This window comes from Camelus bactrianus, chromosome 10, assembly GCF_048773025.1.
Source record: "Camelus bactrianus isolate YW-2024 breed Bactrian camel chromosome 10, ASM4877302v1, whole genome shotgun sequence".
Classification (NCBI taxonomy): Eukaryota; Metazoa; Chordata; class Mammalia; order Artiodactyla; family Camelidae; genus Camelus; species Camelus bactrianus.
Window position 1 is genome coordinate 52,009,880 of NC_133548.1, and position 16,288 is coordinate 52,026,167.

General features: G+C 36.6%; 1 protein-coding gene across 7 annotated transcripts in view; it reads right to left on the minus strand.

Moving 5' to 3' along the window:
- Positions 1-16,288, minus strand: part of NARS2 (asparaginyl-tRNA synthetase 2, mitochondrial) — a 109,288-nt gene that overhangs the window by 38,934 nt on the left and 54,066 nt on the right. For all 7 annotated transcript variants that reach the window (XR_006721210.2, XM_074372740.1, XM_074372739.1 and 4 more), the window contains one exon: positions 2,481-2,613. Coding sequence is in view for 6 of the 7 variants with exons in the window: in XM_074372740.1 (XP_074228841.1) it covers positions 2,481-2,613 (133 nt within the window). In the remaining variant the exon portion in view is untranslated. The remainder of the gene's footprint in view (positions 1-2,480; positions 2,614-16,288) is intronic.

The following is a 16,288-nucleotide window of genomic DNA, read 5'->3' on the forward strand; positions in this document are numbered from 1 at the left end:
GAAGAGTTAGCATAACCCTCAGATGTTTTAAAAATTATATTACTCGATAGCACTAAAATAGTAATATTTAACTGCTTATGCCTCATGAGAAGAAAAAAATCCTTTGTTACAAATTCTGATTGAATATTTGAGACTGGTCTCATCAAGATAAATAATTTCCACAGAATTTGGAAGAAATTAAGGGAGAAAATTAAGAGAAGCAGGAGATTACTTTCAGGGGGAGCATAATTTTTTCTTCTATCTTTAGGAAAAAGTTCACATTTCAATTAATTAAACCAGTTAGCAGTATATAACCAGAGTACCACTCAGTGGAGTACCAAATAAGTGAGAATTATGTAATTATAGAATACATACTTATATGTATTATATGTAAATATAGAATAGAGCAAAGATTATGTTTAATAAATTCTAACATATTCTATGTATTGTCTTTACAACCTTTCCCTCTGGTATTATGCTGGGGCAGTGGAGACAAGGTGAAGGCAGAGATAGGAGGTAAAGAGTGTGGTTCCACTCCTCACAGCTCTCCCATTGCCTGAGTGAAAGAACAGTTTAGAATTAGTGGTGGGCTCACACTGAAAGCTGACTAAGGAATTTTACTGATGCTTTGAGGCTCAGATTCTGAATCCCTAAATCTAGAAAAGGGTTTCTCATCGGTGTTACTATTGACGTTTTTGGCCAGATAATTCTTTGCTGAGGGAGAGGAGGTTGTGCACTGTAGGATGCTGAACAGCATCCGTAGCCTTTACCCACTAGATGCCAGTAGGAACCAGTCTTCCCTGCTCCTCCACCCACTCCCTAGTGGGGACAACCAGAAGCGCCCCCCGAGGGACACTGACCCAGAGAAACCAGTGGGAGATGTTAAAGGGGTATATATAAGGGAATACTGCACTGTGTTGCCAGAACACTCCTTCGGAACCAAGAATTTTAGCTGCTGGGAAAATCAACTGCTGATGGTTCATAGTTGGGTCCCTCTTCAGGAACTGCCCAGGCCAAGTGCACTGCCTTACCCAAGGTTATACCCCTTCCCAGGCTAGTCCACGTCCAGTGACTGGTTGATGTGGGGAGCCACTTGCCTTCCTATGGGACAAATATAAAGGACCATTCCAGCTCCAAAGTTCCTCACAGAACTAGCTAAGGCCTCTGTTTGTAAATGCATCACAGTTCAGCTTTTCCTTCTGCCCAATGCTGTTTTCCTCCTTTCTTTACAGATGTTTTTCTCAAGAGCATTCTCCAATAATACCCTACACACAGATCTCTGCTTTAGGTTTATTTACTAGGAAATACACCCTAAAATAGGATAATAAAATTGTGAATCCATTCTATTTGGAAGTATAACTGATGTTTTAAGTAGAACTGGGTAATTTACTGGGTGAATGAGAGTAGAAATGAATAAAGTAAGAGTTGATGAAAATTGCTAAAATAAGTATCTTGTAATGAGAAATCCAAACTATGATATTAACCAAAATGGTACCAGATAGAGAATCCATAATAACAATTAACAGTTTCTGGGTACTTACTAAGTGTCATCAACTATTCTAAATGCCACACACACACACACACAATATGTCTAATTCTCTGAACTACCTTATGAAGTAGAAATTATTATTTCTATTTTATATATGAAGAAACTGAGGCTCAGAGAAATTAAGTCCCTTGTCCAAGGTCACATAGCCAGTAAATGAAGGTGCTAAGAATCAAACCCTGGTCCATCTAGCTTCAGAGTTTGCATGCTTTAGCTGGATTATGGCTGCAGCCTCCTGAAAAGGCTCCCATCCCCATTTTCATCTTCCTCTAAATCATTCTTCATATTGCTGCTAGAGAGATACTTCTGAAATGTAACTCTGACCATGGCCTTTCCCAGCTGAGAACTCTTTCTCCTTCATCTTTTGGATTGAGTTCAAACTTATCATGGCATTTAAACACAAAGTCTTTCTTTCATGATCTGACTCTTGACCACCTCTCCAGCGTCACCTCCTGAGCCAGAGCTCTGGCAGCTTTGTGTATGCTGCCTAATAACACAGCTAGAGAAACGTTTCTCTTTCCATCAAGATGTGTTATTTATGTGCCTAGCAAATAACAAGAGCTACTATTTATCAAGCCTGCTTTGTGCCAGACCTCATACTAGGTGCTTTACATTATATACATTATTTCATTTACTTCTCACAATAACCTAATGAAATAGCTACTATTATTCTCATTTTATAGTTGAGGAAGCTGAAGATCACTCAAGTTAGGTAACATCATAACAAAGTTAATGGTAGGGCTTGGATATGAACTTACATCTGTTTGACTCTTGTACTTTAAACTACGACACTAACATCATTTAGTAGACGTTTATTAAATTAAGTAGTTCTCCATCTTCTTCAGTCTATAAACACCTCTAAGGCACAGACGTCCAAGCTAAAAATGTATACAGAAGCATTTTAATGTCACATATGTCTGATATTTAGAAACTATTTTAAAACTTGTGTACCTACCTGCATGAGATCTTGAAGATTCTCAAGAAAGGAAATCTCTGCTTCTACCATATAAAACTCTGCCAGGTGTCTCCGGCTCTGAGAATTCTCTGCTCGAAATGTTGGGCCAAAGGTAAACACTTGAGTAAAAGCTCTGCAATTCAAGATTAAAGGTATAAAAATAAGATTTACATGGTTAATTTTAAGTATTTAAAATTAAAACATTCAGTGAGCTCTTAAGAAAAAAAGTTTTGTGCTTCTGTCTTATTTGCAAATTCACATGTATTAGCTGCTGTAGTTCTTTAATGGCTGATAATAATAGTTTCATTAAAAATGTTACATTTATAGAACCCATTTTATCCCAAAGGAATTTGCAAATGCTTTAGAAACCCTACAGCTTACTAAATATAGAATTATAACCACTCCGGGTGCACTCTACTGTGGCTGCCTGAAACAGCAACTGAGAACAAAGTAAAGGAAAAGCACCACAGCCCAAGAAGCCACATAGAGAATCTAGTTAGTAACCGTTAAAACCGTAATTTCATGTGGATAAGGCATGCTAATCATTTTCTAGATACATGAAAAAGAGCATCAGGGTGTTTGGTGATTTGCCTTGCCCGAGGCCTACTCAAGTCCTCCACAATCGCCTATGAGTTTCAATCAATGCTGAATGACTCCTGACATTTGGGGGTGGGTGGATTTTGAAGAACTGTCTACTTTATTCTATGGTTTTCAAAAAGGACTAGAACTCACAACATAAATGGAAAAAAAAACCCCTCATTTTAAAATTCCTGCAGAGAAGCAGTCACGACACCTTCATTCTTTAACACTCAGTGTCTCCCTCACATGAAAACAGGGCAACCCCTAAGATTAGATCAAGCATATATGAAGTAATGAATATTTTCTGAGGCCCATCTAATCTTTGAATTTTAAGGTTTGCTAGAACAAAACAAGAGGTTGGGGCTTCTGGGCTGTTATCCTGAACACTCTTCGTCTGTCATCAGTCAGAAAACATTAAGATCAGGAAACAGTGCAGAAAACATATGGATTATGGATACACATCAGTTTTTTGTTTGTTTTGTTGTCTTTTTAAGTAAAGATACTCTGGGAAATGAAACAGTAAAACAATTACAGTGGAAATCATGAAATTTATTTTTTAAGGCCATTTCAGTTAAGGCCTAGTTGGTAAGAAGCTTAGGAATTTATGTTTTGGTTCTACAGCCACCTTCCAGAGACCATGATCAGTTAACCTCTGAGAATTTTAGTTTTTAATGGAAAAATAAACAGTAAGAACTCAAAAATATTACTATGGTAACCTTTCTCCCAAGATTCAGGTCTAGACTTGCCTGCTAGAATGTTCCTGAAAACACTGAACCTACTTTGTGCAAAATGAAAACTGTGGCCCAGTTCCCCAAAACAAACAAAAAACAAATAATGAACAATTTTGCTTTTCTTTTTACGTTTCCCCCAGCTGTTAATCTCAGTTAACCCATCTCAACACACAAACCAGATCCCCACTCTTCCCCCACTGCCCACACATTTCCCCTATCATGTGGATTACAGAAATAGACTGTTTATACCTAGGAAATCTCTCTCAAATCTAGAGACTCTCCTTTATCTCCACAGATATTGTCTCAGTGTAAACTCGTTTCTGCCATCTGTTTTTCTTCCTCCAGCCCCAAACTACTGTAAGTTTTCAAACTCAAATCTGATTATATCAGTCCTAATCTTTAAATCTTCAATGATTCCCCTTGCTAAAAGGATAAAATTCAAACTCCTTACTTTGACTCCACCTTCCCTCAAAAAGCATTTCCTCCAGCACACTGAGGACACTCTCCTTAAATGCCTTTAAGCCTTTGCATTGGCTGTCCTCTCCCTGCATGCCTGTCCCCTGCTCCCTGATATCTTTCCAAATGCCAAGTTCCCATCCATCCTTCAAGACTTGGCTCAAATGTTACTTTCTCTTTGTAACCTTATCAAATTTAATGTTCCCTCCTTCATATGACTGTAACACTTTGTTTATATATCTATTATATAGAACGTACCACTTGGAAATATAATTATGTATTTCATAACCTTCTCCCTCAATAAACTATGACATTTTCCAGAGCAGGAATCATGTTTTATTCATCTCTGCATCTCCCGTGCATAAGACAAAACAGGTGCTCAAGATGAATGAATGAGTAATAATGATGATGACAGGCTTCCTTAGTTGTGAACTGGAAAAGCACAACATCCTCACAAACAGTAACATTACAAATAATACACAGAAAAATACTCATGTTATTTTACTGTGGCTGTTACTCAGTAACTAAAATGGGTCAAACAATCTAGGTCGGTCCCAAACAATAAATCCAAAAATTATAAGGCTTTAAGTTTCTAAATCTGTGACTATGCCATTTCTAGGTAGGATGGCAATAGGATATCTAAATAAATAAAATGACATTTTTTTTCTGGTACTGCATCTTAAGAAATTGTATATACAGATATTCACTAACAACAAAGGATATTTTATTGGGATTTTCCAGGGCATAAATAGAATCTGGGTGGCATAAGTGAAATTTACTTTGGAGGCTCTGAGGGAAACTTCCAAGAAATGTGTAGTTATCATGAACTACAAGGAAGGCTAATGGGATTGCTGTTCCAAAGAGACACATTATATGTATTAAGGTACTAGGTACCGATAAAATAGCGGCATCTAAAAAGAACTACAGATTCAAGTCAAGGACATCTGCTTCTCATATGATAATTCTACAAAGAGGGCTCCAACACAAGTAGCAACAGGTATTTTTATTTAACAGTGGTTAATGATTTTCTCCAGCAATACAGGGTAAGCTCCCTAGTATAAAATATAGAAGAGGATCAGGGATTTTTATTTTAATTATAGTAAGGATCAGGTTCTAATCAAGATACCCAAAACTTACATATTATTCTAACAGAGTAAGTAAAAACCAATGGCCACAGCGAATTAACAGAAAGAAAAAATGAGCTGGAAGATATGTTGAAAAATTGCCTAATTCAGCATCTAGTCTGTTTTGTTTTTTTTTTTGTATTTGTTTTCATTAAAAAAAAATTTTTTAGAGTTATAGTCAGTTTACTATGTTGTCAATTTCCAGTGTAGAGCACTATTTTTCAGTTATACATGAACACACATATATTCATTGTCGCATTCTTTTTTGCTGTGAGCTACCACAAGATCTTGTAGATATTTCCCTGTGCTATACAGTATAATCTTGTTTATCTATTCTACATATGCCTGTCAGTATCTACAAACTTCAAACTCCCAGTCTGTCCCTTCCCACCCCCCTCCCCTCTGGCAACCACAAGTTTGCAGCATCTAGTCTTTAAGTAGGTCAATGTTTAAACTATGCAATAAAGATCACCCGATGTCAGCATCCAGTGTTCTATTATAAAGCAGTGATAGCAGTCATAGTAGTACTAATAGTGGTGATAGTGGTAGTAACAGCAGCTACCATTAGCAAGTGCTCCTTGCCGGCCAGGCGTTAGACGTGAGAACCTTATAGTTAACTTCTTTATCACTAACTCAATAAAGTAGGTATTGTTACTTCTATTTTTCAGGCTAAGAAACTGAAGTTCAGAGAGGTTAAGAAGCTTTCTGAAAAAGTCAGAGTCATAGCCTAATAAGTGTTGGAGGCCAGATTCAAATGTAGATCTGACTCTAATGGTCACAGCCTTAATCATGATATGAAAATAATGATGCTCTTAGCTGAACATGGACAAACCCAGTAAATCGGAGAGAAAAATTTGGAATATACCACCCTCCTCTACCCCACCACTTTCTCAAAGATAACTGGGGTTAAGCAGTTTTGTAGATTTCCCTTCCTTATGAATAGCTTGTTTGTTTTATGTGTTAAAGTAACAGCTCTCTAGGATATGCTGACTTCATGCAAATAATGAGAAGATAAATTTTAATCAATATTTTGCAACTTTTAGCAAGTCATTTAGCCTTTCCGGTCTTTGAATCCTCACACGAGTGGGAGATGGGGGCAGTTTGGCATTACTCTCTAGTACCTTTTACAGTAATTTTGTTTCATGGTCCACAAGAAATCACTCTTGCTGATACCTTCTTTTTCTCTGTCTTCCACAGACATGAAAGTCATTTGCAGCAATGTCTGGCCCAACCAAGAGTTAAAATAAGATCTGAGAACAAGGCCATTTCTAAAATAAGATACAAAACCAGGTGAAAGGCCAGTACTGCTATGAGAAGAGACCAGCAGAAAAAGAAAACACTAAGCACTAAGACTCATTCTTGTGCCAAATTGCAGAGAGAAGAAAGCTATATAAGGAAAGTCCATGAGCTTGGAGTTGATGGTTAAGATAATAAAAGTACATTCAAAACACAACAACCAAGATAGCTACAAAAATGGCTTTTTAAAAATAAAAAGTCACCAAAAAAAGGATCTACAAAGGTCATTTTCTCCCTTGTGTGGAGATTTATAAAGCCCTAAATTGGCAAGCGAATTACTATAAAATGGTCACTGATTGCTTGATCATTTATTCCTTCTGGCCCTGAAATTTAAGAGCTAATTTTTGTATTTTGAAGGAACAGAAGAAATACCATTCTCTAGCTAGAGTAGAACTTATTCAGCATAAGGTGGATCAGCAACTTTCCCTAAAGCCCCCACTCCCACCTCCTATCACTCCCCTACTGTCATTCAGGAAACATTCATTGAACTCAAGTGAACTCACAGACAGCTTTAAACTGGCTTTTAAAACAGTCTTTGTCAAGTGGTATCCATTCCCATCATCCAGAAAATAATCATCTATTTTACTCCTGCTTTGTAGCAACTGGATTATCAGTATTGTGACATATTTGTCATTCATTATTTCTACTTGCCTAATGGAGTAGACTCTGGGCATCTCCTTTTTAGCTTTCCTCTTTTCCTCTATCCTCCAACAGCACACTTGGTGGAAGGGTTTCCAGAGAAGTAACTCTTACCATTTCATCAATTCTCGTCAAGATGCCTTAGCAAGGATGCAGTCTAAAATCTAAGTATTTATTCTTTACCATTATTGCAAAACATTTCTGCAAAATTAGTTTTCTTTAACATGTCCTAAATATCTGATTTAGAACTGAACCTGAGGCCCAAGCAAATTTAATCTTAATTGTATAAGGAGATTCAAAGTTCGATAGAGTCCGACGATAATCCTGCTAAGGGGAGTAGAAAGCTGGCTTCTCTTTTCTGACAAGAAGACATCTGAATGGGGGGAAGGACATTCCAGCAAAGGGAGCAGGAAGCATACAGGTCCTGAGGTAGGAAAAAGCCTGACATGTGTAAAGAACAGAAGTAGGCCAGCAGCAAGATGAATGGTAAGAGATGAGGTCCAAGAGGTGGGAAGGCATCAGAACACGTAGGTTCTTCCTTGTAAGCCATGGTAAGGACAGTTTGGATTTTGTTTACTACTCCTTGAAATATATTCTCTCCTCCTGAAATATTTAACACTGTAATCTCCTAGTTTTCCTCCTATTTATCTGACTTCCACCTCTGTCTCCTTCTCCATTCTACTTCAGCTGTTTATTAAACACTAGCATTCCTCAAAGCAGTCCTAGATCCCTCAGTGAGCAAAGGCTCACTGTCTGCATTCTCCCTAAATCACCTCACCTTAGCCAACAATTTCAATTAATTACCTATTGGCACACAATTCACAAATTTCTATCTCCTGCCCAGTCTTCTTCTTTAAGCTCCAAAAGCATACATCTACCAACTGAGTCAATCGTCTCCCTTGCCACAACCAGAACTCCTGCCTCTCCTGACCCCTCACACTGACTTCAACCTTCCAGGTCAATCCTCCCACTAGGCTCTTTAGTAACACCACACACTAGGGTTCACAGTGCCTTTCAAAATAAAAACCTAACATATATGGATGTGATTATTTATTTCATGTCCATCTCTTTCACTAGACTGTAAATTTCATGAGTGACCTTACCTATTTTTTGGTTCATTATAGTATCCCAAGTCTTAACCCAGTGCCTGACACACACGACAGAATTAATAGTTGTCCAATAGGCAAGTAACTTATTTTCTATAAAATATGCTAATCCCCAAACTGAACCTTTGAAACAGCACTGGGATAGGGGTAAGGATAGAGGAGAAAGAAGGGGAAAATGGTGAACAGAATATCAATTATTAAGCAAAAATTCTGCTATTCTCTGAAAAAAATTTTCACAAAAGGCGTTAGGAGATAAAAGAATGTTTTTTTGAAAAGGCTGCCCACATGTTACTTTTTGCTCTGTAGGTAACAAGTACAGCTTTGAAATAGACTAGATCAGCTGGATTTCTCTAATTAGCAAAGATTTTACTTTTTGAGAAACTAAAGTATTACTGTACTACATGAAAAAAATTTCCCTAAGTCTCATTTATGTAAACAGAGAAGCACCTGATTCTTTGCCTTCTGGTAGAGTGGATACCAACAAGTTAAAACAATTATTGCCATTTCATCATTCCTGCAACAATGGACTCTTCAGAGGACTGACTGCATTTAGAAGATAACAACAACAAAAAGGAACATTTTTCTCTGGGGGGATAGGGCACAGCTCAAGTGGTAGAGTGCAAGCTTAGCATGCACGAGGTCCTGGGCTCAATCCTCAGTACCTCCATTAAAAAATCAATCAATCAATCAGTTAAATTAACTCCCTGCCCCAAAACAAACAAAAAAAGAAACATTTTTCTCAAAGGGTCACAATTTGCTGACAGTTCTTTCTGTGTATTTATCCTCATGTTTTTATAAGACACTAACTAAAATCACCTTTCCAAAAAAGGTGTACTTTGTCCACTGTATTTATTTATGCCTAGATTATCCCTCTTCTACTTCTCATATTTAGTCCTTCCGTGAGAGAGAACAACACGTGAGAACTCTGATTTAGGTACATGCACCACAAGGTATTTACATGCTATTTAAGTCTATGAAGATTCCAAACGTTAACTTTTCTGAGGCCTTGATACTACAGCAGTAGATGAGGCATTATGGCACTGAACTATTAACAATCTCCTGGGCTTTAGTCCTGTACAGACGATCTTTACTTTTTGAAGGCCATGGTAGTGATTAGGAGTATGTACTCTAAAGACCTAAATTGAAATCCTGGCTCTTCTACTTATGAACTAGTCAAGTTAATGTCTTTGAGACTAAATTTTCCCATGTGAATATGGGGTTAAGTATATACATTTATTATGGAGTTATTACAAAGATGAAATGAAATAAAATATGTAAAACTTAATCCATATTAACTATATGATAAGTGTTCAACAAATGGGTAAGAAGCTTTTTTTTGGTCTCTTCCCTTTCCAAAGGTCTACAGTTCTCATTTGGTTGGTCTCAAGATCTCTTTGTACTTTCAATTAGTGCAAAAGAGATTTTATGTAGGTTACGTCTGCCAATAATTATCATTAAAACTGAGACACTAAAAAAATTTATGAATTCATTTAAAAACAATGACAAACTTATCATACATCATAAAGACATATTTTTGATAAAAATTCATAAGAGGTGTGTCACTGTTTTACATTTTTATACATCTCCTTCATATATGGTTTAATGGAAGGCAGCTGGATTCTTTTATCTGCTTATGCATTCAATCTGTTGTGTTATTGCACGCCATGAAGACTTTGGAAAACTTCACTGTACACTCACAAGAGAATGAAAATGAAAAAGACAAATATTGGCCTAGTAGTATTACAAAAATAGTTTTAGTCTCAAAGGACTTTTCCAAAAGGGTCTCAGTGGAACCCAGGGATCCCCAGACCAAACACTGAGAACCACTACCTTAGGCAATGATTCTTAAAGAGGAGTATTAATTCTGGGCTTTACCTCTAGAGACTTTGATTCAGAAAATCTAGGGAGGATTCTGGCTATGAGTATACTTAAAAGTTCCACAAATCAACTAATCTTCAACAAAGGAGGGAAGAATATACAATGGAATAAAGACACTCTCTTCAGCAAATGGTGTTGGGAAAACTGGACAGGAGCATGTAAAGCAATGAAGCCAGAACACTCCCATACACCATACACAAAACTAAACTCAAAATGGATCAAAGACTTAAACATAAGACAAGATACAATAAACCTCCTAGAAGAAAATACAGGCAAAACATTATCTGACATACATCTCAAAAATGTTCTCCTAGAACAGTCTACTCAAGCAATAGAAATAAAAGCAAGAATAAACAAATGGGACCTAATGAAAATCACAAGCTTCTGCACAGCAAAGGAAACCAGAAATAAAACGAAAGACAACCTACGGAATGGTTGAAAATTTTTGCAAATGAAACTGACAAAGGCTTGATCTCCAGAATATATAAGCAGCTCATACGACTTAATAAGAAAAAAACAAACAACCCAATCCAAAAATGGGCAGAAGACCTAAACAAGCAATTCTCCAAGGAAGACATACAAATGATCAATAGGCACATGAAAAAATGCTCAATATCACTAATTATCAGAGAAATGCAAATCAAAACTACAGTGAGGTATCACCTCACACCAGTCAGAACGGCCATCATTCCAAAGCCCACAAATGACAAATGCTGGAGAGGCTATGGAGAAAAGCGAACCCTCCTACACCGCTGGTGGGAATGCAGTTTGGTGCAGCCACTGTGGAAAACAGTATGGAGATTCCTCAAAAGACTAGGAATAGACACATATCCAGAAGGAACCCTACTTCAAAATGACACCTGCACCCCAATGTTCATAGCAGCACTATTCACAATAGCCAAGACATGGAAACAGCCTAAATGTCCATCAACAGATGACTGGATAAAGAAGATGTGGTATATTTATACAATGGAATACTATTCAGCCATAAAAACTGACAACATAACACCATTTGCAGAAACATGGATGCTCCTGGAGAATGTCATTCTAAGTGAAGTAAGCCAGAAAGGGAAAGAAAAATACCATATGAGATCGCTCATATGTGGAATTAAAAAACAAACAAAAAAACCCATAAACACAAAACAGAAATAGACTCATAGACCTAGAATACAAACTTGTGGTTGCCAAGGGGGTGGGGGGTGGGAAGGGATAGATTGGGATTTCAAAATTGTAGAATAGATAAACAAGATTATACTGTATAGCACAGGGAAATATATACAAGATCTTACGGTAGCTCACAGAGAAAAAAATATGACAACGAATATATACATGTTCATGTATAACTGAAAAATTGTGCTCTACACTGGAATTTGACACAACATTGTAAAATGATTATAAATCAATAAAAAATGTTAAAAAAAAAAGTTCCACAAGTAATCATTATGTGAATCTCTGATTAAGAACCACTACCCTAAAAGAAGTTAAGATCACTAATCAATATGCTTTTTAAAAAGTTTGATGGCTATTAAATTTTTTTTTAATTTAACTTAATTAATTTTCTGTGGGGGAAGGTAAGTAGGTCTATTTGTTTATTTATTTTTACAGGAGGTACCAAGGATTGAACCCAGGAGCTCATGCATGCTAAGCATGTGCTCTACTACCACTTGAGCTGTACCTTTCCCCCTGGCTATTAATTTTTAAAATGGACAATAACATGTGTTGATGAGACTACCGAGAAACTCCTTGCACAGCAGTGGTGGGAATGTAAAATTGTGCAGCTGCTGTGAAAAAGTTTGGTGATCCCTTAAAAAGTTAAAAACAGAATTATCATATGACCCAGCATTTCTACTCCTGAGTACAAGTGTGAAAGAAATGAAAACAGGTGTTCGAAAAAATTCCGTATGTGGATGCTCACAGCAGCATTTTCCATATTAGTCCAAAAGCAGAAACAATCCAAATGTTCATCTAATGGATTAATAGATAAACAAGATGAGGTATATCCATAAAATGGAATATTATTCACCCACAAAGAGGAACAAAGTACTAATATAACCTACAATATGGATGAGCCTTGAAAACATTATGCTAAATGAAAGAAGGCAGACACAAAAGGCCACATATAATATGATTTCCTTTCTTTGAAATATCCAGAATAGGCAAATCCATAGGCTTTGTTATAAATGCTTAGATGATCTAGAGCAGTGGTTCTAGAACTTTGGCTTGCATTACAATCACCTAGGACTTGTTAAAATGCAGTTTGCTGGATCCCCACCCTGAGGGCTTCTGCTTCAGTAAGTCTTAGGGTAGGCCTGAGAGTTTATCTTGCTACAAGCTCCCAGGTAATGCTGATGTTGCTGGTCCAAGGACAACACTTGGAGAACAAGTGATCTAGAGTGGTTCTCAATCTCGGCTGCATAGAATAACCTACTGTACTTCAAAAAACAATCTTGATGTCCAGCCCCACCCTCAGGCCAATTAAATCTATTTTTCTGGGAGCTTGAGCTGAAATCTGATGCACCTATATTTTTTAAAAAGTTCTCAGATATTATAATCACTGATCTAGACCTTACTACCAATTATGATTGAAAGTAAATTGCACAAATGATACAAAAGGTGTTACTTCACAAAAAGAGTACAATTTGCATAAGAGCTATGGACTATGCATGAAATAAAACATTTCTAATATTCCTGACAGACTCCAAATCAGAGCTTGGTCTATGAACACAAAAGCACAAAGGGACCATGGGAGACTAGAAACAAACAGAAGTAAGATCCTTTCAAAGGAGCACACAGCCTATAAAAACAATGCAGAAAATTCTCTACTCTTCTGCATTAATTTTCCCTGTATTCTAGAAGGTGTGGAGGGGAAGGGAGGGGAGAGGGGTGAGGAAGTGGAGAGGAGGAGAAGAGGACAAAGACAGACATACACAGAGCAGAGCAATGTCCTTTTGGACCCTGTAGTAAGTCTTTCACATGTGCACCAGGCGAAATACACAGAGATTTCACAGTTGTACTGTCTGCACTAGCAAAACATAAGGAAAAACCGTCCATCAGTAACTAAATAGATAACTTTTGGTATATTCATACAAAGGGAGTACCCTACAGTAGTTAAAATTAATAGATTATACAACATGGATATAATTTAGAATTATGTTAAGTGAACAGTAAGTCACAGAAGAATATACACACATACGGATTCATTTATAGAAAATTCAAAACCTTGTAAAATGAAACTGTGTATTGTTTATAAACATGAACTTAAGTGATGAAACTTTAAAGAAAAGGAATGAAAAACACAAAATTGAGGATAGTGGCTAGTTTTCATAGGGAGGGAAGAGGATATGATTAGAAAAGAACAAATAGGAGACTAAAGAAATGAAGTATTTTGGGGGAAATAAGATGTTGAATATATCATTATTCTTTATACTACCTATAACTCTATAAAAAAAAATAACAAAATTATACTAAAATTAAAGGGTAGGCATTGGCATCAGAGCCCAAACCTCCTATCAGAATACCACTCAGTTCTACAAGCTTCCTACCTTTCCCTTCTTACCATTCAATTTAATTCAACAAATATTAATGTATACTGAGTACATACAATTGCCCAGCATTATTACTATGCTAAGGGCAATATGAATATGACATGGATGACTTCAATGCTTTACAATCTGGGCAGAGGCGAACTAATTCTGTGTTGTTCTATAGAGTGGCTACTAGCCACATGTGGCTACTTCTATAAAATCAATAAAAACTCAGTTCCTCAGTCACACTAGCCACATTTCAAGTGTTGGAGAGCCACAAGCAGCTAGTGGCTACCATACTGGACAGTGCGAATACAGAACAATTCTATCACTACAGTAAGTTCCACTGTCCAACACCGAAGTAGACTGTTGAAATCTCAATAAATGCAGATAATCAACTAGAAAAAAAGTATGTTCAGACAATGGGACATAAGGGAAGGGATCATGGAGGACAGAGTTACTGGGTACGGCTTCTGAATGGTTCAAGTGCCCAGTCGTACATATTCTACTTTCCCCACAGCTATTGCTCTGCCATACGAGGCCTCTTTCACAGGCGCTGCTTTATAAAACTAATGCTCTACTTTGTGTCTATAGGCATAGCTCCTCCCTTCTGCTAAAAAGACTCTCTTTCTGAAAGGCACTGATGCAAAACCTAAGAATTATTCGGTAATCCGTGTTTGCAGCTTTTGTAACTCCATTTTACATATGCGTATGACTCAGAATCAGGCTTTTCTATTTTCTAGACTTTTAACTCAACCCTAGGCAAACTACAAACCATCTTATTTATCATCTTTGGAAGATGAGGATGAACTAACTGTTCTCCAGTGGTCCTGGCTCCCTGAGAAAGAACTTCTAAAACAGATACATGATGAAATGGATAGCGCCTCCACCTTTTAATTTGGCTTCACTTATGTGTCTCTGAATGCCACAAAGAAAAACAAATACTCTTAATAATATAATTGTATGAACTACACAAAGGATAAAGAGACTTCGAAGTATCTGAGCAGTCATCTTCAAGTTCCCAAGTCACAGCTAACCCTCAAGAGGTATATAAGAGACACAGTTATCAAATCAACATGTATTTTGGCTACAAAGGGCATGCATGAAAATTTTTGAGATAATTCTTTGTACAGTAGCCCCTAAAGCACTGTTTTGCCTAGAGGTCACCAAATGTTTTCAATGAACCTCACACTATACTGTCCTGAAGTAGAATCTGGAGTAAAAGCACAGAATAGGAAAGTACCCAGTTGAAAAAACTAAGGAAAGTCACCAAATCATGTTCCAGAAACAAAAATCTGTAGGTTTTTATCTTTATCTCTCAATCTCTATCATAATTCATAAACGAAATCTGCCTCTTAAATAAGGATGGCTCAGGTTCTGCATACTCTCCAAATCACACAGATTTATGCAGCAATGTCTGCTACCTGGTTAAAGTGGCAAAATACAAGTTTTATTTTTTCAGTGTAGGGGTATAACATGGGAAATCAAGTGGGGGTTGACATCAAGATAAATAGAAATAATGTGAACATCAACCAATATATGTGACTAAGCTTATTTGTTGCCAGTTTTTACTGGTGAGAAAGAAGCAAAAATCATGGCTCAGTTTATTAGAAATTTCTTTTTGAGGAACAAAGATGAAGTTTCCTTTTATTTGTATAAAAGGAAGTAAATCTATTTTGGTAAAGTAAAATACACAGAAGTGTTTCAGTGGTTTCTATAATTCATGCACATAGTATACAGGTGAAATTTTTAAATTTCAATTTTTTTGAAAGACACTAAATTTCCCAAATTCATACAAAGAGGAATTCATGCCAACAACATGGAAATGTAAAACAAAATTTTACTTTCATAATAAGGGTATTTAAAATACCTAAATAGATCCAACATAATATTATTCCAAGTTTGTCAATGCATTTTCTGATGGGATATTTTTTTTCCAGCCAGAATAGATTGATGAAATAAGTCCAAAGCACAGAAGTAATTCAAACCCACAGAGGTAAAAGAAATAGCTACTGCAGCCTAGGGTCTAGCTATCTGTCCTTATCTTATTAAGATCATTATTTACCATGAGACATATTTATTTATTTCTTCAACAAATATATTTATTAGGCTACAAACCACTAAGGAAAATATAGATGTAAATGAGGTATGACTTTTACCTACAGGTAACTTACAGACTAGTCGGGAAGATCATAGATCTAAATGTACAAGCTACAATTATAAAATTCCTAGGGAAAATACACAGAAGAAAATCTCTGCAACTTTTTGAATAGAATACAAAAATCATAAATCACATAAGAAAAAACTGATAAAGTATAAGCCACCACCACCAACAAAAAAAACCCAACTCTGGTCTTCAAAAGACACTGTTAAAAAGATGGAACAGAAAGGCACAGTGGGAGAAAGTATTTATAACACATGTATCTGATAAAGGACATAGCCAGAACATACAAAGAACTCTTATAACAATAGTAA